Source organism: Anomaloglossus baeobatrachus, chromosome 2 (assembly GCF_048569485.1).
Source record: "Anomaloglossus baeobatrachus isolate aAnoBae1 chromosome 2, aAnoBae1.hap1, whole genome shotgun sequence".
Lineage (NCBI taxonomy): Eukaryota > Metazoa > Chordata > Amphibia > Anura > Aromobatidae > Anomaloglossus > Anomaloglossus baeobatrachus.
The window spans coordinates 336,266,037-336,287,806 of record NC_134354.1 but is presented as its reverse complement, the minus strand read 5'-3'; the positions used below and the strand labels follow the sequence as shown (position 1 = coordinate 336,287,806).

The window sequence follows — 21,770 nt, the reverse complement described above, 5'->3', positions numbered from 1 at the left end:
ATACTTGCAGCAGTAACCACCTACTTACTAAGTCTGGCGACAGGCCGAGCCCACGTAGCTCCCGCACGCTGTTCTGAGTGGGCTTGGTTTTCTGCTCTCCAGTGGCACTTGGCTGGAAGTATTTAAAAAAAAAAAAAATGGATTATTATGGACATGTATGGTTTGATTTCTTTGCCTGTGTGGATTGGATGGGTTGTTACTGGCATCTTGTGAGACATTCATGTCAATCACACCTTTAGAAATATATTAATTTAGAAAATTGATGTGTTCAATACTTATTTCACCCACTGAATTTTTGTAAATAAAAGCAAATTATTTCAGCCTAAATTAACCACTAACAAAGTACAGTGTCTGGCAACAAAAAAACCCCAAAACACCACACTTTTGTAGAAGCGACATAGCTGTAGAGAAAGACATGGACCGCACATCCAGAAATCTAATGGTGCTACGCAAAAATGTATACACCTGAACAGCGGTGGTGGCGATTTATATGTAATCCAAATAGGACCATAAATGTTTAATAAGTGAAGATCCCAGAAGAGGAAAATAGATAAGTCACCAGTCTCCGTAACAATCACCATATATAACACAATCAAAGAACATAAGGAGTCAGTGTCCCACTAGAGAATGCTGCCAACAAACAAAATCTAGCCCATTACACCATCATTTTTGTACCATGCCCAAGAGGTTTATTGTCATTTAAGACTAAAAACATTCAGGGTATAAAATAAAAACAAAAAAACAAAAAACGACATGTGCCCTATAAAGAAAGCCCTCCCTGCCATCAGTCACTTGTGATCTTACCTGAGGTACAAGACTGACATGAATATTACAGAAGTTCTCTCTTCGAGCCTTGAACTGGAACTGTCGGAAAGCTTCTACAAAGGGCATACTTTCAATGTCACCCACGGTCCCTCCGAGCTGGAAGACAACAAATACAGAGGCTAATCACATGCCGTACGGCTGTATATTGCATAGCAAAGTGCTGCAAATGCAATGCCAAACCCAGATTTATAGACACTGGCGGCAGGTTTTTTTCTACCCAATATGAAAGCAGCGGAATGTAGAGGCAGAGACCCAGATTGCAGGGAAGGCTGCATGCTGTAGTTTCCATACAATCACAGTTTTATCACTAGAGGACTGGTAAACCTGCTGCCCTGTCGTCCTCCATATTTAGGAGCTCTCTATAATCCCACCCCCATCACAACTTTCTGTGTAGAAAGAAAGCTGCCAATCAATGATGTGGGCAAGGTTATACAGAGCTCAGCATTCAGAGAACTGCTGGATCACATAGTGATTTTATCAAAGCAGGAGCAAGTCACTGATCATACATCATGCTGCTCTCAGATGGGGCAGCAAAAAGCCTGGTGACAGATTCCCTTTATGGACCCGTACACATTAGACGCATGTCTGCAGAACCTGCTGATATTGGCTGACTGTCTAATGCATGTGGACTGGCCACCTGTGAAAATCATGTCATGGAGAGACGGAGTCCATCTATAAGAAGTAAGCCGCTGCCGGAGAGGTGTCTCTCTCGGATGAGGGTGATGGCCGTCACATGAATCACTAGCTGAAGCACTGTTCGGTGGACAGCTTTCTAACGTGTACCCTCCCAGGTACAAAAAAAGCCTCACCTTTATTACAATTCTCTTGTAGCATGGTTATGATAGAAAACAAATCCACATGCACATTTTAGGCCTATAATAATTCCTAATCACAAGCTGACAATCTACAAACTGTCTGAGGACCATCAGAAGTCAGCGGAGGACAAGCCTCAATTTCTGCAGAAAAACTACCCTAACCCTGCAGATTCACTGGCCCCGTAGATCAATCATAAAGTAAGGGATTAGTTTGCACAGAGCCAGTCACAAAGTGTGGAAAAGATGGCGTCAGACTAAGAAAGGAAATAAAAGTGAGAAGAAAACCCTTTGTGTACCTCAATTACACAGACTTCTGGTTCCGCGCCATCCTCATCTACAGGAATCAATGCCTGCCGTATCACCCACTCCTGGATGGCATCTGTGATGTGAGGGACCACTGCAAACACAAAATGTCACACATACTGCTCATCTCCAACATGACGTCCTCCTCAAAGACACAAATATCAGCTAGATTGTCATCCACTGCATGGCCCCCAGAGTTGCCCTGACTGCAGACTGGAGATACACGCTCATTAGGGGTGTCAGTGCCCAGTGCTGGGAGCTATAGATCAGCCGCACGTCAGTGAACACCGCAGCATTCCCGCAATGTACAGGCACTAGCAGCGCTCCCCGCATGCTCTCACCTTGCACAGTTTTCCCCAGATAGTCTCCTTTTCTTTCTTTGTTAATGACAGACTGGTAAATCTTTCCGGTGGTTAAATTGTTGTCTTTGGTAAGTCTGATGTCCAGAAAGCGCTCGTAGTTTCCAAGGTCCAGGTCCACTTCTCCTCCATCATCGAGCACAAACACTTCCCCTACAGAAAATAAAGAGACAGCATTGACAGGCATGAAGAGCCATCGCACAGTGAATGGTCATGTACAGGGCCACTGCGGGTCTCCTAGGGCCTCGGATGGAACTTGCATGTGGCACGAGTATTTCTGTGCAGATTTACAATATTTTACTGACATTTAGGCTTTGTGCGCATGAGGAGTATTTGGTGCAGAAATTGTCTGCATTAAATCTGCACCTTATGGCAGAAAACCGCACCAAAACCAAAATGCTTTATTGGTGCGTTTTTCTTAATGAAGTCAATGGATGGCAGGGCTAAAAATCGCAGGAGAAAAACGTAACAATTGACACGTTGTAGATTATATTCTGCACCAAATCTGCATGGAAAAAATAAGCAACATGTGCACAACACTTAAAAATTCTCATTAACTTTGCTGGCATAATGATAAACATGTAGATATGTGACAAATCTGCATCACAAACGCACTGTGTGCACACTGCCTCATTGTTCAGAAATTGCAGAAACCGCACTACAAACCCACATGTGAATTTATTCTTCTACAGTGGGGGAAAAAAAAAAAAAGTATTTAGTCAGCCACCAATTGTGCAAGTTCTCCCAGTTAAAAAAGAGAATTTTGTTACTTACCGTAAATTCTTTTTCTTATAGTTCCGACATGGGAGACCCAGACCATGGGTGTATAGCTTCTGCCTCCGGAGGACACACAAAGTACTACACTAAAAGTGTAGCTCCTCCCTCCGAGCACATACACCCCCTGGATGACAAATCTAACCAGTTTAGTGCAAAAGCTGAAGGAGGACATCCACCCACAAGTAGAGACAGAGTAAAACCCGGAATAACCGGAACCTCTGTCTACAACAGCCGGTGAAAACACACGGAACAAGAACTGCCAACAGGCAACAGGGAGGGTGCTGGGTCTCCCATGTCGGAACTATAAGAAAGAATTTACGGTAAGTAAACAAAATTCTCTTTTTCTTCATCGTTCCTTATGGGAGACCCAGACCATGGGACGTCTCAAAGCAATGGGCGACAGCCGCCTGAAGGATGCGTCTGCCCAAGCTCGCATCTGCCGAAGCATGAGCATGCACTTGGTAGTGCTTCGAAAAGGTGTGCAGACTAGACCAAGTGGCAGCCTGACAAACCTGCTGAGCCGTAGCCTGGTGCCTGAAAGCCCAGGAGGCACCGACAGCTCTGGTCGAGTGCGCCTTAATCCCTGGCGGAGGGGGCACCTGAGAACATTGGTAGGCATCGGATATGGCCGACCTAATCCAACGAGCTAGGGTCGGTTTAGAAGCCGAGAGACCCTAGCGCTGACCCGTGGTTAGCACAAAAAGAGAGGTGCACCGCCTGAGAGCGGCGGTGCGTGACACATAGATCCGGAGCGCCCGCACCAAATCCAAAGTATAATACCACACAATGGGTCAAATCCATCTATGGACACTCCAATAATCAGACTAAATCCCAACAGGAAGAAATATGAATTTTTTCATCCCAAAAAAGGAGTATATAATGTCTCAATAATTCAAAAATGATTTTATTGACATTCAAATATTAGAACAACACCACACAATAAAAATAGTAAATTGCAGTCAAAAGAGTGTGTGTATCAGGGTGTAGCGGTATCAAAATTGCACATAATGTCCAATAAAGTGTCCCGTGCTGAATCTGAATTTACCAGAAGATATCGTTTCAGATTCCTGGATAGTCAAGGTACTTTTGTGAGGCAGGCTTCAGCACAATGATAGCAATAATATCATTGCATATATTTGCATAGCTCCGGGATATTCAATGTTGTGCTGAAATGTGCCTATAGGCCCTCCTCCCATGCTGAATCAAGGTCACTCCATTCAATGTTGCCGCGTATGTGCATCATACAGTAATACTGCGTGTCATATGAAATAATTTATGTAGCAAACAAGGAGTGCAGTGAGCCGAATCAGCATGAGAAGGCGTATCGATTTCCTCCAATCAAATACAAAATTTGTTATAAAGCCCATAGGGATATGTGCTATATCCATATATACATAGTCAAAATTACATATCACCCCAAATTCTTGGTTAACCAATATAATCAGTGCGTATAGGCAAATATGATATGTAAAACAGAGCACAAAAAATCCCTATATTTGAGCTTTGTTGCCAACAGAAACCCCGGAGGTATTGATACTGTGCTGAAACATGCCTATCATAACCTTCCTCCCATACTGAATCGCAGTCGCTCCATCCAAGGTTGCTGTTTGTGTGTGAGGACACCCGTGCTCGACCACAGCGCACTAATGATAACAATTACAGCAAACAAGGAGTGGAGGGATGATTTACTTGTATAGATATAACTAATATTTTTGGGACGGAGCGCTTGCAAAATCCTCCTCGGACTGAATAATAGGCATATGAATGGGGGACGCTCCTGCGTCGCTGCACACATCCGGTGCTTGACACGCAGAGTGCGTTCCACTATCGCCTGGCAGGAAGTTCCTTTCATGATAGGAGGTGACGGATTCACGCAAGCGCCCAAAGGATCCCGGATAGGTGGGTTCAGCGTATATAATCCCTGCGGCTACCGTGACCCGACATGCCCCCTGTAGAAGCCGGGAGCGAAACACGTGTCGGGGATCGGGTGTTAGCGGTGCACGCATTAAGGTAATTCTGCTTTATTTGCATGATGTCATGCCAGCATGTTATAGTGGAGATCCTGCATTTTGCCGGCTCCCATCAGTGATTACAGCGGCCATCTAGGTGGCGGCTGGAGTGCGGCATTGTGATCTAGCATTTGAAACCTTGCACACAATCCTATGTGTCCGATGGATTCAATTTACATACCTTCCTGGCTGATCTGACTCCCTCCACTCCTTGTTTGCTGTAATTGTTATCATTAGTGCGCTGTGGTCGAGCACGGGTGTCCTCACACACAAACAGCAACCTTGGATGGAGCGACTGCGATTCAGTATGGGAGGAAGGTTATGATAGGCATGTTTCAGCACAGTATCAATACCTCCGGGGTTTCTGTTGGCAACAAAGCTCAAATATAGGGATTTTTTGTGCTCTGTTTTACATATCATATTTGCCTATACGCACTGATTATATTGGTTAACCAAGAATTTGGGGTGATATGTAATTTTGACTATGTATATATGGATATAGCACATATCCCTATGGGCTTTATAACAAATTTTGTATTTGATTGGAGGAAATCGATACGCCTTCTCATGCTGATTCGGCTCACTGCACTCCTTGTTTGCTACATAAATTATTTCATATGACACGCAGTATTACTGTATGATGCACATACGCGGCAACATTGAATGGAGTGACCTTGATTCAGCATGGGAGGAGGGCCTATAGGCACATTTCAGCACAACATTGAATATCCCGGAGCTATGCAAATATATGCAATGATATTATTGCTATCATTGTGCTGAAGCCTGCCTCACAAAAGTACCTTGACTATCCAGGAATCTGAAACGATATCTTCTGGTAAATTCAGATTCAGCACGGGACACTTTATTGGACATTATGTGCAATTTTGATACCGCTACACCCTGATACACACACTCTTTTGACTGCAATTTACTATTTTTATTGTGTGGTGTTGTTCTAATATTTGAATGTCAATAAAATCATTTTTGAATTATTGAGACATTATATACTCCTTTTTTGGGATGAAAAAATTCATATTGCTTCCTGTTGGGATCAAATCCAAAGTATGCAGCGCTTTCTCAAAGCGATGCACAGGGGCCAGACAAAGGGAAGGCAATGAAATGTCCTGGTTAAGGTGGAAAGGAGACACCACCTTAGGGAGAAAGTCCGGAGTCGGACGGAGAACCACCTTGTCTTGGTGAAAAACCAAAAAGGGTGACTCCGAAGAGAGAGCAGCCAAATCAGAGACTCTCCTGAGAGAAGTTATGGCTACCAGAAAGACCACTTTCTGTGAAAGTCGAAACAAAGAAACCTCCCTAAGAGGCTCAAAGGGGGGTTTCTGTAAGGCCGTGAGGACCAGATTAAGGTCCCAGGGATCCAAAGGCCGCCGGTAAGGAGGAATGATGTGAGATGCGCCCTGTATGAAGGTGCGCACCTGGGCCAGTCGGGCGATACGCCGCTGGAACAACACTGACAGAGCTGAGACCTGTCCCTTGAGGGAATTGAGGGATAGTCCTAGCTGCAGACCGGACTGTAGAAAGGACAGGATGGTCGGCAAAGAAAACGGCCAAGGAGCATGGCCGGAAGAGCGACACCAGGACAGGAAAATCCTACAAGTCCTGTGGTAAATTCTGGCCGAGGAAGACTTCCGAGCCTGAGTCATAGTGGAGATGACCTCGGAAGGAATGCCTGAAGCCGTCAGGATCCAGGACTCAAGAGCCACGCCGTCAATCTGAGAGCCGCAGAATTCTGGCGGAAAAACGGACCTTGAGAGAGAAGGTCTGGGCGGTCCGGGAGATGCCACGGCATTTCTACGGACAGATGGAGCAGGTCTGGGTACCAAGCTCGCCTGGGCCAGTCTGGAGCAATGATTATAACCCGACGGCCCTCCATTCTGATCTTGCGCAGGACTCTGGGCAAGAGAGCTAGAGGGGGAAACAAGTAGGCCAGATGGAACTGGGACCAATCTTGAACCAGCGCGTCCGCTGCCAAGGCCTGAGGATCGTGGGAGCGAGCCACGTAAACCGGGACCTTGTTGTTGTGCCGGTATGCCATTAGATTCACTTCCGGAGTGCCCCACTTGCGGCAGATTGACCGGAACACTGCCGGATGCAGGGCCCACTCGCCGCTGTCCACGGTTTGGCGGCTGAGATAATCTGCCTCCCAGTTTTCTACGCCTGGGATGTGGACTGCGGATATGGTGGACTTGGAGTCCTCCGTCCACTGAAGGATGCGATGAACCTCCAACATCGCCAGGCGGCTGCGAGTCCCGCCCTGGTGATTGATGTAGGCAACTGCTGTCGCGTTGTCCGACTGGACTCGAATGTGCTTGCCCGCCAACAGGTGGTGAAAAGCTACGAGAGCTAGAAGTACAGCCCTGATTTCCAGCACATTGATCGAGAGGGCTGATTCGGACGGAGTCCAAGTGCCCTGTGCTCGGTGGTGGAGAAATACTGCTCCCCAGCCGGATAGGCTGGCGTCCGTGGTGAGGATCACCCAGGACGGAGTCAGGAAGGAGCGTCCCTGAGACAGAGAGAGGGGCCGAAGCCACCACTGAAGAGAGCTCCTTACATAGAGGTAGCGTCCGAGCCCACAGTAAAAGTATCCTCCTCGCCCTGCAATTCAGCTCGTGAATCAGAGCCGTGGGACGAGGAAGGAGAAGAGTCCCTGCGTCTCCGTTTAGGAGGACGGGGTCCGGGAACAGATAAAACATGCTCTGTTAGCTCTGCAGAGCGAGTCGGAGCAGCAGAGGCGCCCTGAGAAAGGGGCTGATGCATGGTCAGCAGAGTCCGGGACAGCTGTCCCATGGAGTCGGCAAAAGACTGGGAGATGGCTCTAGAAAACGATGCTACCCAAGCCGGGGGTTCAGCCACCGGGGCCGGAGTAGCCGGAGGGACCCCTGAGGAGGCTCCAGGCTGAGGCACCACCATGTTAGAGCAGGCATCACAATGTGGATATGTGCTCGGTTCAGGCAGAATGAGCTGACATGCAGTGCATATAGAATAAAGCCTTGCAGCCTTGCTCCTAGTGAGAGACATGCTGCTGAGGTGGAGGCTCTGCAGTAAAGAATACACTCCTTTAGAATGACCCCCTGTCAGTGTATAAAAGCCCACAACCAGAGGTTGTGGCTTACCAGACCGGTTTTTGTGTGCCCTCCGGATTCCACAGCTCGGACCCCCAGTAGATGCAGAAGTTGCAGCAGCCAGCGCCGATCAGTGAGTGAACGCTGATAAAATGGCGCCGGAGTGAGGAGGGGGGGGGCGGGGTTTTAGCCCAAGAGCGGGAACCGGAGGGCCAAGGAGAGATACAGGGGAGGGAAACATCTCCTCAGAGAGGAGTGTCCTCCCCTCTGCTGAACGGCCGGTGGGCGGCGCCGCCCTGTTCCCCTGCATGACTGACATGCAGGGGCACTGAAAACGAAACTAGGCCGCATCTGAAGCCGGGGCCTAGATTTTTCCATGCGGCCGACGAGCAGGCACCTTCGGCGCGGTTCTCAGGAAAAAAACAGAGAACCGGCCGGAAATCACAGCAAAGTGACAAAACACACTCTCCCCACAATAAATATACCCGGGACCCCTGAATAACGTCTCAATACTTAGCTTATGAGACGCAGGGCCAGGTCCCTGGGGGGGGGGTAAACGCTCCGTCCGGCAGGATCCTGACAGGGCTGCGGATGGAGACCGGTCTCCTGCAAAGCAGAGAGAACCGTGATGGCTCCCACTTCAAGCCAGAGCCTCAGGGGATGGTGAAGGAGCGCGGCACGTGAAGGCTCCAGCCTTGTAAAGTCAACCTTAACAGCACCGCCGACACAGTGGGGTGAGAAGGGACATGCCGGGAGTCCAGACTGGACCCGCTTTTCTTCCAAATCTTTGAAATCAAAAATCAAAAATCAGAGAATGCATGTGTGTGTGTGACCTCCTGAACACAAAACATTGAACTGGTTAGATTTGTCATCCAGGGGGTGTATGTGCTCGGAGGGAGGAGCTACACTTTTAGTGTAGTACTTTGTGTGTCCTCCGGAGGCAGAAGCTATACACCCATGGTCTGGGTCTCCCATAAGGAACGATGAAGAAAAGATGAGAGAGGCCTGTAATTGACATCATAGGTGACCACAACTATGAGAGACAAAAAGAGAAAACAGATCCAGAAAATCACCTTCTCTGATTGCGGAAGATTTTTTTTTTTTGCTAATTACGGTGGAAAATAAGTAGTCACCTAAAAACATGCACGATTTCTGGCTCTCACAGACCTGTAACTTCTTTAAGAGGCTCCTCTGTTCTCCACTCATTACCTGTAATAATGGCACCTATTTGAACTTGTTATCAGTATAAAAAAAGAGAATTTTGTTTACTTACCGTAAATTCTTTTTCTTATAGTTCCGACATGGGAGACCCAAACCATGGGGTGTATAGCTTCTGCCTCCGGAGGACACACAAAGTACTACACTCAAACGTGTAGCTCCTCCCTCCGGGCTATATACACCGCCTGGATGACAATCTACCCAGTTCAGTGCAAACGCTGAAGGAGGACATCCACCCATAAGTAGAGATAGAGTAAAACTCGGAATAACCGGAACTCTGTCTACTAACAACAGCCGGTGAAACACACGGAACAAAAAACTGCCAACAGGCAACAGGGAGGGTGCTGGGTCTCCCATGTCGGAACTATAAGAAAAAGAATTTACGGTAAGTAAACAAAATTCTATTTTTGTTTATCGTTCCTTATGGGAGACCCAAACCATGGGACGTTCCAAAGCAGTCCATGGGTGGGAATAAACCAAACTGAGAAGTAGGCAAAACCTAACTTCACAAATGGGCGACAGCCGCCTGAAGAATGCATCTGCCCAAGCTCGCATCTGCCGAAGCATGAGCATGCACTTGGTAGTGCTTCGAAAAAGTGTGCAGACTGGACCACGTGGCAGCCTGACAAACCTGCTGAGCCGTAGCCTGGTGCCTGAAAGCCCAGGAGGCACCGACAGCTCTGGTCGAGTGCGCCTTAATCCCTGGCGGGGGAGGCACCTGAGAGCACTGGTAGGCATCGGTGATAGCCGACCTGATCCAACGAGCTAGGGTCGGTTTAGAAGCAGCGAGACCCTTGCGCTGACCAGTGGTTAGCACAAAAAGAGAGGTGCACCACCTAAAAACGGCGGTGCGTGACACAGATTCGGAGCGCCCGCACCAAATCCAAGGTATGCAACGCCTTTTCAAAGCGATGCACAGGGGCCGGACAAAGAGAAGGCAATGAAATGTCCTGGTTAAGGTGGAAAGGAGACACCACCTTAGGGAGAAAATCCGGAGTTGGACAAAGAACCACCTTGTCTTGGTGAAACACCAAAAAGGGGGATTCCGAAGAGAGCGCAGCCAAATCAGAGACTCTCCTGAGAGAAGTTATGGCTACTAGAAAAACAACTTTCTGTGAAAGTCTAAACAAGGGGACCTCCCTGAGAGGCTCAAAGGGGGGTTTCTGTAAGGCCGTGAGGACCAGATTAAGGTCCCAGGAATCCAAGGGCCGCCAGTAAGGAGGAATGATGTGAGATGCGCCCTGCATGAAGGTGCGCACCTGAGCCAGTCGGGCGATACGCCGCTGGAACAATACCGACAGAGCCGACACCTGTCCCTTGAGGGAATTGAGGGATAGTCCTAGCTGTAGACCGGACTGTAGAAAAGACAGGATGGTCGGCAAGGAAAACGGCCAAGGAGCATGGTCGGAAGAGCGACACCTGGACAGGAAAATCCTACAAGTCCTGTGGTAAATCTTGGCCGAGGAAGACTTCCGAGCCTGAGTCATGGTGGAGATGACCTCAGAGGGAATGCCTGAAGCCGTCAGGATCCAGGACTCAAGAGCCATGCCGTCAATCTGAGAGCCGCAGAATTCTGGCGGAAGAACGGACCTTGAGAGAGAAGGTCTGGGCGGTCCGGGAGATGCCACGGCACCTCTACGGACAGACGGAGCAGGTCTGGGTACCAAGCTCGCCTGGGCCAGTCTGGAGCCATGAGTATGACTCGACGGCCCTCCATTCTGATCTTGCGCAGAACCCTGGGCAAGAGCGCTAGAGGGGGAAACACATAGGCCAGACGGAACTGAGACCAATCTTGAACCAGTGCGTCTGCTGCGAAGGCTTGAGGATCGTGGGAGCGAGCCACGTACACCAGAACCTTGTTGTTGTGCCGGGATGCCATTAGATCCACTTCCGGAGTGCCCCACTTGCGGCAGATTGATCTGAACACTGACGGATGCAGGGCCCACTCGCCGCTGTCCACGGTTTGACGGCTGAGGTAATCGGCCTCCCAGTTTTCCACGCCTGGGATGTGGACTGCAGATATGGTGGACTTGGAGTCCTCCGTCCACTGGAGGATTCGTTGAACCTCCAACATCGCCAGACGGCTGTGAGTCCCGCCCTGGTGATTGATGTAGGCAACCGCTGTCGCGTTGTCCGACTGAACTCGAATGTGCCTGCCCGCCAACAGGTGGTGAAAGGCTAGGAGAGCTAGAAACACAGCTCTGATCTCCAGCACATTGATAGAGAGGGCTGATTCGGACGGAGTCCAAGTGCCCTGTGCTCGGTGATGGAGAAATACTGCTCCCCAACCGGAGAGGCTGGCATCCGTGGTGAGGATCACCCAGGACGGAGTCAGGAAGGAGCGTCCCTGTGACAGAGAGAGGGGCCGAAGCCACCACTGAAGGGAGCTCCTGGTCTGTGACGACAGAGCCACCAGCCTGTGCAAGGAAGAGATCCGCTTGTCCCAACAGCGGAGAATTTCCAGCTGCAGGGGACGCAGATAGAACTGGGCAAAGGGAACCGCTTCCATGGACGCCACCATCTGACCCAGCACCTGCATGAGGTGTCTGATGGAATGACGGCGGTGCCTCAGCAGAGAGCGCACCGCCAGACGAAGGGACTGCTGTTTGACTAAGGGCAACTTGACAAGTGCCGGCAGAGTCTCGAATTGCATCCCTAGGTACAAAAGCACCTGGGTCGGGATCAGAGTGGACTTGGGCAGGTTGACAAGCCACCCGAACTGAACTAGCGTGGCGAGAGTGAGAGAGACACTCCGCTGGCAGTCTGCACTGGATGAGGCCTTGACTAGAAGGTCGTCCAGGTAAGGAATCACTGCCAACTCCTGGAGGTGCAGGACCGCAACCACTGCTGCCATGACCTTGGTGAATACTCGAGGGGCCGTGGCTAAGCCGAAGGGGAGAGCCACGAATTGGAAATGTTCCTCTCCGATCGCAAAGCGTAGCCAACGCTGGTGTGAAACCGCAATAGGCACATGCAGATAGGCATCTCTGATGTCGATGGATGCCAGAAAATCTCCCTGGGTCATTGAGGCAATGACCGATCTCAGAGATTCCATGCGAAAGTGCCGCACCTGAACATGCTTGTTGAGAAGCTTGAGATCCAGGATGGGCCGGAAGGAACCGTCCTTTTTGGGGACTAGAAAGAGGTTTGAGTAGAAACCGCTGAACCGTTCCCGGGCGGGAACCGGAACAATTACACCGTTGGCCTGCAGGGATGCCACGGCCTGAGAGAAGGCGGCGGCTTTGGAGCCGGGGGGGGTGGACAGAAAAAATCTGTTTGGCGGGCTGGAAGAAAATTCTATCCTGTAGCCGTGGGAGATGATATCCCGCACCCACTGATCGGAGACGTGTTGAAACCACACGTCGCCAAAGTGGGAGAGCCTGCCACCGACCAAGGACGTTGCTGGCGCAGCCAGATAGTCACGAGGAGGCTGCCTTAGTGGCAGCGGCTCCTCCGGTCTTTTGAGGACGCGGCTTTGCGCGCCAGTTGGATCTATGATCCTTGGCTGCGGTAGTGGACGAGGTCGAGGGCTTAGAGGATGACCAGTTAGAGGAACGAAAGGAACGAAACCTCGATTGGTTCCTGCCCTGGACAGGTTTCTTGGCTTTAGTTTGTGGCAAGGAAGTACTCTTCCCGCCAGTAGCTTCCTTAATTATGTCATCCAGCTGTTCCCCAAACAGCCGGGACCCAGCAAAAGGGAGACTCGCAAGGTACTTCTTAGAGGAAGCGTCTGCTTTCCACTCTCGAAGCCACAAGATCCTGCGGATCGCGAGGGAGTTAGCGGAGGCCACCGCCGTGCGGTGAGAAGCCTCCAGGATGGCAGACATGGCGTAGGATGCAAAAGCCGAAGCTTGAGAAGTTAAGGCATCCGTCTCAGGAATAGAGTCCCTGAAGAGGGAATGTATCTCCGCCAGAGGGGCAGAGACTGCCTTAAGAGCCCACACTGCCGCAAAAGACGGGGAGAACGAGGCTCCTGCCGCCTCATAAACAGACTTGGCCAGAAGGTCAACCTGGCGGTCAGTGGGATCCTTAAGAGAAGTGCCATCAGCCATAGCTACGACTGTGCGGGCTGAGATTCTGGACACCGGAGGGTCTACCTTTGGGGACTGGGCCCATTCCTTAACCACCTCTGGTGGAAAAGGAAAACGGTCATCTGAACTGCGCTTCGGAAAACGTTTGTCAGGACAGGCCCTGGGCTTGGTAACAGTGGTGTGAAAGCTGGAGTGGTTAAAAAACATACTCATAGCTCTCTTAGGTGAGGTAAACTGGTGTATTTCTACCAGAGAGGGTTGTTCCTCTGACTCTTGTGGGTTGAGGTTCAGTACGGAGTTAATGGACGCAATCAAGTCACTAACATCCGCATCCCCCTCAGACAAGTCAATGGGGTACATAGAGGAAGCGTCTGAGCCCACAGTAAACGAATCCTCCTCGCCCTGCACCTCGGCACGTGAATCAGAGCCGTGGGAAGAGGAAGGAGAAGGGTCCCTGCGTCTCCGTTTAGGGGGACGGGGTCCTAGGACCTGCTCTGAGAGCTCTGCAGAGCTAGGAGCAGCAGAAGCACCCTGGGACGGGGGCTGATGCATGGTCAGCAGTGTCCGGGACAGCTGCCCCATGGAGTCGGCAAAAGACTGGGAAATAGCTTGTGTAAAGGATGCTACCCAAGCCGGGGGTTCAGCCACCGGGGCCGGAGCAGCCGGAGGGACCCCTGAGGCTCCAGGCTGAGACACAACCATGTTAGCACAGGCATCACAATGTGGGTATGTGCTTGGCTCTGGCAGAATGAGCTTACATGCAGTGCATATAGCGTACATGTTTGCAGCCTTGCTTCGGGTGACAGACATGCTGCTGAGGTGGAAGCTCTGCAGCAAGAATACACTCCTGTAGAATGTCCTGAGAGTGTAATAAAAAGTCCACAACCGAAGGTTGTGGCTTACCAGCCCGCCCTCTGTGTGCCCTCCGGATTCCACAGCTCAAAGCCCCAGTGAAGAGTCAGCCTTCCTAATAGTATGCAGCTGCAGCATCCAGCGCCTTCCAGTGTAAGAATGCTGAGAAAATGGCGCTGGGAGAAGGAGGGGGGGCGTGTATAAGCCCAAGAGCGGGAAAAACGGAGGGCAGAGAGATACAGGGAGAGATACAGGGGAGGGAACATCTCCCCAGAGAGGAGTGCCCTCCCCTCTGCTGGCCGGGCGGTGGGCGGCGCTGTATGCAAAACATGCAGAGAAGCCGAAACCGAAACTAGGCCCAAACTGAAGCCGGGGCCTAGATTTTAAAATGCGGCCGACGAGCAGGCATCTTCGGCGCGGTTCTCAGGGGAAACCCCCGGAACCGGCCGGAATTTACAGTAACGATAAAACACATACTGTCCCCCTAATAAAAGTACCCGGGACCCCTGAAAAACGTCTCAATACTTAGCTTTTGAGACGCAGGGCCAGTCCCTGAGTGGGGGTTAACGCTCCTTCCAGCAGGAACCAGACAGGGCTGCGGATGGAGACCGGTCTCCTGCAAGCAGAGAGGACCGTGACGGCTCCCACTTCAACCCAGAGCCTCTCAGAGGATGTGAAGGAGCGCGGCATGTGAAGGCTCCAGCCTTATAAAGTCAACCTTAACAGCACCGCCGACAGAGTGGGGTGTGAAGGGACATGCCGGGAGTCCAGACTGGACCCGCTTTTCTTCCAAATCTTTAAAATTAAAATAAAAATGAAAAAAAAAAATATCAGAAAATGCATGTGTGTGTGATGCTCCTGACACAAAGCATTGAACTAGGTAGATTGTCATCCAGGGGGTGTATATAGCCTGGAGGGAGGAGCTACACGTTTGAGTGTAGTACTTTGTGTGTCCTCCGGAGGCAGAAGCTATACACCCCATGGTTTGGGTCTCCCATAAGGAACGATAAAGAAAAGACACCTGTCCGCAACCTCAAAAATTCACACTCCAAACTCCACTATGGTGAAGACCAAAGAGCTGTCGAAGGACACCAGAAACAAAATTGTAGCCCTGCACCAGGCTGTGAAGACTGAATCTGCAATAGGCAAGCAGCTTGGTGTGATGAAATCAACTGTGGGAGCAATAATAAGAAAACGGAAGACATACAAGACCATAATCTCCCTCGATCTGGGGCTCAACGCAAGATCTCCCCCCGTGGGGTCAAAGTGATCACAAGAACAGGGAGCAAAAAAAAAAAAAAAAAAAAAATCGCAGACCCACACGAGGGGACCTAGTGAATGACCTGCATAGTGCTGGGACCACCGTGATAAAGGATACCATCGGTAACACACTACGCCGCCAGGGACTCAGATCCTGCAGTGCCAGACATGTTCCCCCGCTTAAGCCAGTACATCTCCAGGCCCGTCTGACGTTTGCTAGAGAGCATTTGGATTGTACAGAAGAGTATTGGGAGAATGTCATATGGTCATATGAAACTAAAAGTAGAATTTTTTTTCTAGAAACACAACAACTCGTGTTTGGAGGAGACAGAATGCTGCGTTGCATCCAAGGAACACCATACCTGCTGTTAAGCATGGGGGTGGCAACATCATGCTTTGGGGCTGTTTCTCTGCAAAGAGACCAGGATGACTGATCCATGTACTTGGAAGAATGAATGGGGCCATGTATTGAGAGATTCTGAGTGCAAACCTCCTTCCATCAGCAAGGGCATTGAAGATGAAACGTGGCTGGGTCTTTCAGCATGATAATGATCCCAAGCACACCACCAGGGCAATGAAGGAGTGGCTTCATAAGAAGCATATGAAAGTGCTGCAGTGGCCTAGCCAGTCTCCAGATCTCAACCCCATAGAAAACCTTTGGAGAGAGTTGAAAGTCTGTGTTGCCTAGTGACAGGCCCAAAACATCACTGCTCTAGAGGAGGTTTGCATGGAGGAAAAGGCCAACATACCACCAATAGTGTGCGCGAACCTTGTGAAGACTTACAGAAAACGTTTCACCTCTGTCATTGCCAACAAAGGATATATAACAAAATATGGAGATGAACTTTTGTTATTGACCAAATACTTATTTTCCACCATAATTTGCAAAAAAAAAATCTGCCATATCAGACAAGGTTATTTCTGGATTTGTTTTATCGGCACAAGCTATACCTAGGAAGCAGTATGGCCGCATTCTGAGAACAAGGTGTGTGCTCCACTGCGGGCACATGCTATATCTAGGAGGCAGTATGGCCGCATTCTGAGAACAAGGTGTGTGTTCCACTGTGTACAAGCTGTATCTAGGAGGCAGTATGGCCGCATTCTGAGAACAAGGTGTGTGTTCCAATATGGGCACAAGCTATATCTAGGAGGCAGTATGGCCGCATTCTGAGAACAAGGTGTGTGTTCCACTGTGTACAAGCTGTATCTAGGGGGCAGTATGGACGCAATCTGAGAACAAGGTGTGTGTTCCAATATGGGCACAAGCTATATCTAGGAGGCAGTATGGCCGCATTCTGAGAACAAGGTGTGTGTTCCAATATGGGCACAAGCTATATCTAGGAGGCAATATGGCCGCATTCTGAGAACAAGGTGTGTGTTCCACTGTGGGCACAAGCTATATCTAGGAGGCAGTATGGCCGCATTCTGAGAACAAGGTGTGTGTTCCAATATGGGCACAAGCTATATCTAGGAGGCAATATGGCCGCATTCTGAGAACAAGGTGTGTGTTCCACTGTGTACAAGCTGTATCTAGGAGGCAGTATGGCCGCATTCTGAGAACAAGGTGTGTGTTCCAATATGGGCACAAGCTATATCTAGGAGGCAGTATGGCCGCATTCTGAGAACAAGGTGTGTGTTCCAATATGGGCACAAGCTATATCTAGGAGGCAGTATGGCCGCATTCTGAGAACAAGGTGTGTGTTTCACTATGGGCACAAGCTATATCTAGGAGGCAGTATGGCTGAGAACAAGGTGTGTGTTCCACTGTGGGCACAAGCTATATCTAGGAGGCAGTATGGACGCAATCTGAGAACAAGGTGTGTGTTCCACTGTGGGCACAAGCTATATCTAGGAGGCAGTATGGCTGAGAACAAGGTGTGTGTTCCACTGTGGGCACAAGCTGTAACACCTCAGAAGGTTGACTGAAGTCAGTTATATGGTCTTTGAGGCAAATGAAGTGATTGATAGCCAACAGATTACATTGCAGCTAGTGATGAGTGAGCACTAACATGCTTGGGTGCTCGTCACAAGCCGTTTGATTCTCACTGTGCTAGACTCCTTTATAGAGTATAATGGTAGAGTGAGGCTGCTTTCACACCTCCGGTTTCTGCAATGCGGCACAATCCTGCACTTTCCAGGAAAAACGGAACCGGTTTTTTTTGCTGCCGGTTGCGTTTTTCCTGCATAGACTTTAATTAGTGCCGCATGGGCTCGCGTTCCGTCCGGTTTTTGCCGCATGCGGCAGATTTAGCCGATGCGGCGGCCGGATGGAACGTTCCCTGGCACGTTTTTTGCTCCGGCAAAAAAAAAAAAAACGCATTGCGCAGCATCCGGCCGATGCGGCGCTTTTTCCAATGCATCCCTATGGATGCCAGATGCGGCAAAAACCACATCCGGCTGCCGCATGCGGTTTTTGCCACTGCGCATGCTCAGTAGCATGCCGCAAGCGGCAAAAACCGGACGCTTGCAAAGGATGCAGTGTTTTCACTGCATCCGTTGCATAGTTTGCACAGCCGGATTGAGCCGCACCGCTCAAACCGGATGTGTGAAAGCAGCCTTACCCATTGACTTCCATTATTCTCTGTAAACGAGTGGTGTCTTTTGGAGCATCAAACTGCTTGTTATGAGTACTGAGCACAGTAGTGCTCACTTATCACTAAGCACAACATGTTGGTTATACAGTTATATATGGTATATACAGATCTTTTTTTCTTGGATAAAATGGGAAGGCCTCATATGCGAGAGCTATTATTAAATGCTTGTTAAGACTACTTTACACGCTGCGACATCGCTAGCGATCTCGTTAGCGATGTGAAATTCTAGATCGCAAGTGCGATCTTTCGGGATCGCACATAGGTCATTTTACGCATGTGCGATCTCGAAAGATCGCACTTGCGATCTAGAATTTCACATCGCTAACGGGATCGCTAGCGATGTCGCAGCATGTAAAGTACCCTTTAGTTGTTCATGCTAACTGTGCAATGGCGCTGTATAGATGAGTAAATATTATACTTAGTACTTAAGTCGCATCATGAGAGCAGTAGTGAGCACCATTACTACTAGAGACTACTGTTTCCACATATAAGTCCAATAGTTACTGGAAAAATTCAGCTCTAGACTCCTATATCTGTCATCTTGTACCTTGGTAGAGAGGGCAAATCTCAAGGCCCTAAAATATCTTGCAAACTCTGAAACTATTGTGTTCTTACTTGTTAGAGATTAACCACAAAATATACTGCAATTCAACTACACCCACAAGCAAACAAGGAGAGCATGGCGTTTGCTTTAGGTTATTGCTGGTATTCCAGCAAGCCTACAACCTGCAATAACCCTCAGTCCAGTAGACCACTGTGCAACCAGCTCTGTCCTCACCTATTGTACCATCACCCGTTCCCTGTAGACTGTGAGCCCTCGCGGGCAGGGTCCTCTCTCCTCCTATACCAGTCTGTCTTGTACTGTTAATGATTGTTGTACGTATACACTCTTTCACTTGTAAAGCGCCATGGAAAAATAGCGCTATAATAATAATAAATAATAATAATAATAAAATACAAGTACACTAGTCATGACAGGCTATAAAGCAAGGAACGTGTCCAATATGTCGAGTACCCAAATACACCCAATATATTGGGCTATACACAGGAGTCAATCTGCCAAATTATGCAATTCTCTAAACCGAGGGAAATTTGAGTGGTACAGTTTGGCTGATTGTGTGTTTTTATAAGCAAGGGCACGCAACTCATTAAAGGGAACCTGTCTCCAGGTTTTTGGCCTATAAGCTGCGGCCACCACCAGTATTCTAACATGCTGTATATAAGAGCCCAGGCCGCTGTGTAGAACGTAAAAATCACTTTAGATAAAAGTGCGCCTGCGCAGGACCTCAATGCCGGCGCGTGTGGATGATGTAGACGCGTTATGTACCCAGGCTTCAGAATAAGGAAGACCAAGATGGCCGAATGGGGAGGCACCGGTCCTGGAAAACGGCGCCACTTATCCAACCAGTCTGCACCGGAGCGACCTTCTAGTATGATAAAGTGTTTTTTAGGTTATACCCCGCGGCCTGGATTCTTATATACAGCATGCTAGAATACTGTATATAAGAGCCCAGTGGTGGTGGCCGCAGCTTATAGGGCAAAAAACTGGAGACAGGTTCCCTTTAATGCAAAAGGAACCTTGCTTTGGTTAAAGGGAACCTGTCACCAGAATTTTCGCTATTAAACTAAAAGAATCCCCTTCTGCAGCTCATGGGCTGCATTCTATAACGGTTCAGCTTGCTACCGGCCCCCCTTTCATACCTAAAATAACAACTTTATAAAATATTACCTTTTGCTATGGTGATTAGGTTTGCTGGCCCCGTGAGCGGGCTGTATTTCGTCAGTTATTCCCCCTCCTGCCGCTGTTCGCCGTCCCCCAGTGTTCATGTACATAGATGAGGCCGCCGCCCTCATGTTCCGCAGTGCTCCAGGAGTCTCGCGCATGTGCAGTGGCACTATCGCGGGACTGAGCACTGTTTTCAAAACGCGAGCGCCGGTGAGGTTACTGCGCAGGCGCGAGATTATGGGCGGCACTGTGAATGTCATCACCAGCGTCATCCAAGTACCAGTCCATAATCTCATGCCCGCGCTTTTACCACTGCCTCTACCGTTATGCGCTTGTGCTGGCCATTGCTTATTTTTATCATCCCCGTTTACCTTTTTTTGAAAACAGTGCTCAGTCCCACGATAGTGCCACTGCTCTTGCGCGAGACTTCCGAAGCACTGCGGAAGATGAGGGTGGCGGCCTCATCTATGTAAATGAACACTGGGGGACAGCGAACAGCGGCAGGAGGGGGGATAACAGACGAAATACAGCCCGCCTCCGGGGCCAGCAAACCTCATTACCATAGAAAAAGGTAATATTTTATAAAGTTGTTATTTAGGTATGAAAGGGGGGCCGGTAGCAAGATGAACCTTTATAGAATGCAGAAGGGGATTCTTTTAGTTTAATAGTGAAAATTCTGGTGACAGGTTCCCTTTAATATCCAAAGGCTAAATAATCACAATTATAGCTCAAGACCCATTGGCTGGAATAAGGTCACTATCTCCATAATAATTCTTCAATAAAGCTGCAAGGCTCTTACAATCTTTTATCAAATGGCACTAACCACTGTGTGTGCAGGCATCCTTAACTAACATACCTTGAATCATTTTCATTCCAGAAATCCTAAAATGATGTTAAAGGGAACCTGTCAGGTGTAATATGCACCCAGAACCATGAGCAGTTCTGGATGCATCTCTCTAATCCCTGCCTAACCGTCCCTGTATACACTAGCATAGATAAAGAGATCTATAGAAAAAGGATTTCTAAAGATCTTATATCGTAGGCTAATGAGCGCGAGGCACTAGCCCCCTGGGAGTTAGTTCCCCGGCTAGTCGGCTCCATTAGTATGTTAGCATGCCCACAGGGGTGTACTATCATGCTAATGAATGCACAGCGTCACATGATGATCTCACTCACTTCGCCGCCGCCCGACGGGGGATTTCGGCTCAGTGCGCATGACTCCGGAGTTTGGGTCATGTGCACTGTGAAGCTGGGTGTACATGTCCTGGCTTCAAACTGTAGTAGTGCGCATGACCCAAACTTCAGGGTCATGCGCACTGAGCCGTAATTCCCAGTCAGGCGGTGATGGCGGCGGAGAGGTGAGTGAGATCATCCTGTGATGCTGCACATTCATTAGCATGATAGCACTCCCACAGGGACCCACAGGGACGTACTAACATGCTAATGGAGCCAACTAGCCAGAGGAACTAACACCAGGAAACTAGTCCCCACACTCATTAGCATACGGTAAAAGATCTTTACAAATCCTTTTTCTAAAGATCTTTTTATCTATGCTAGTGTTTACAGGGACGGGTAGGCACTGATTAGCAATATATACCCGGAACTGCTTGCGGTCCTAGCTGCATATTACACTTGACAGGTTTCCTTTAACTAATTTAACCCCTTCACGACCGGCCAATTTTTCGCTTTCCGTTTTTTTTTCCCGCCATTGTTCTTCCAAGACACACAACTTTTTTATTTTTCAGTCAATATGGTCATTTTTTGTGGAACGAGCTGTACTTTTAAATGAAACCATGAGTTTTACCATGTAGTGTACTGGAAAACGGCAAAAAAATTCCAAATGCGGAAAAATTGCAAAAAAAGTGCGATAGCACTATTGTTTTTGAGATATTTTATTCATTGTGCTCACTATATGGTAAAA

General features: G+C 49.0%; 1 protein-coding gene across 7 annotated transcripts in view; it reads right to left on the bottom strand.

Annotated features, from left to right (window-relative positions):
* The window catches only part of CTPS1 (CTP synthase 1), a 122,997-nt gene that overhangs the window by 91,693 nt on the left and 9,534 nt on the right, over positions 1-21,770 (bottom strand). For all 7 annotated transcript variants that reach the window (XM_075335937.1, XM_075335939.1, XM_075335942.1 and 4 more), the window contains 4 exons: positions 2,285-2,455; positions 1,937-2,037; positions 805-921; positions 29-112 (listed from right to left, as the gene is read on the bottom strand). In XM_075335937.1, coding sequence (XP_075192052.1) covers positions 29-112; positions 805-921; positions 1,937-2,037; positions 2,285-2,455 — 473 coding nt within the window. The remainder of the gene's footprint in view (positions 1-28; positions 113-804; positions 922-1,936; positions 2,038-2,284; positions 2,456-21,770) is intronic.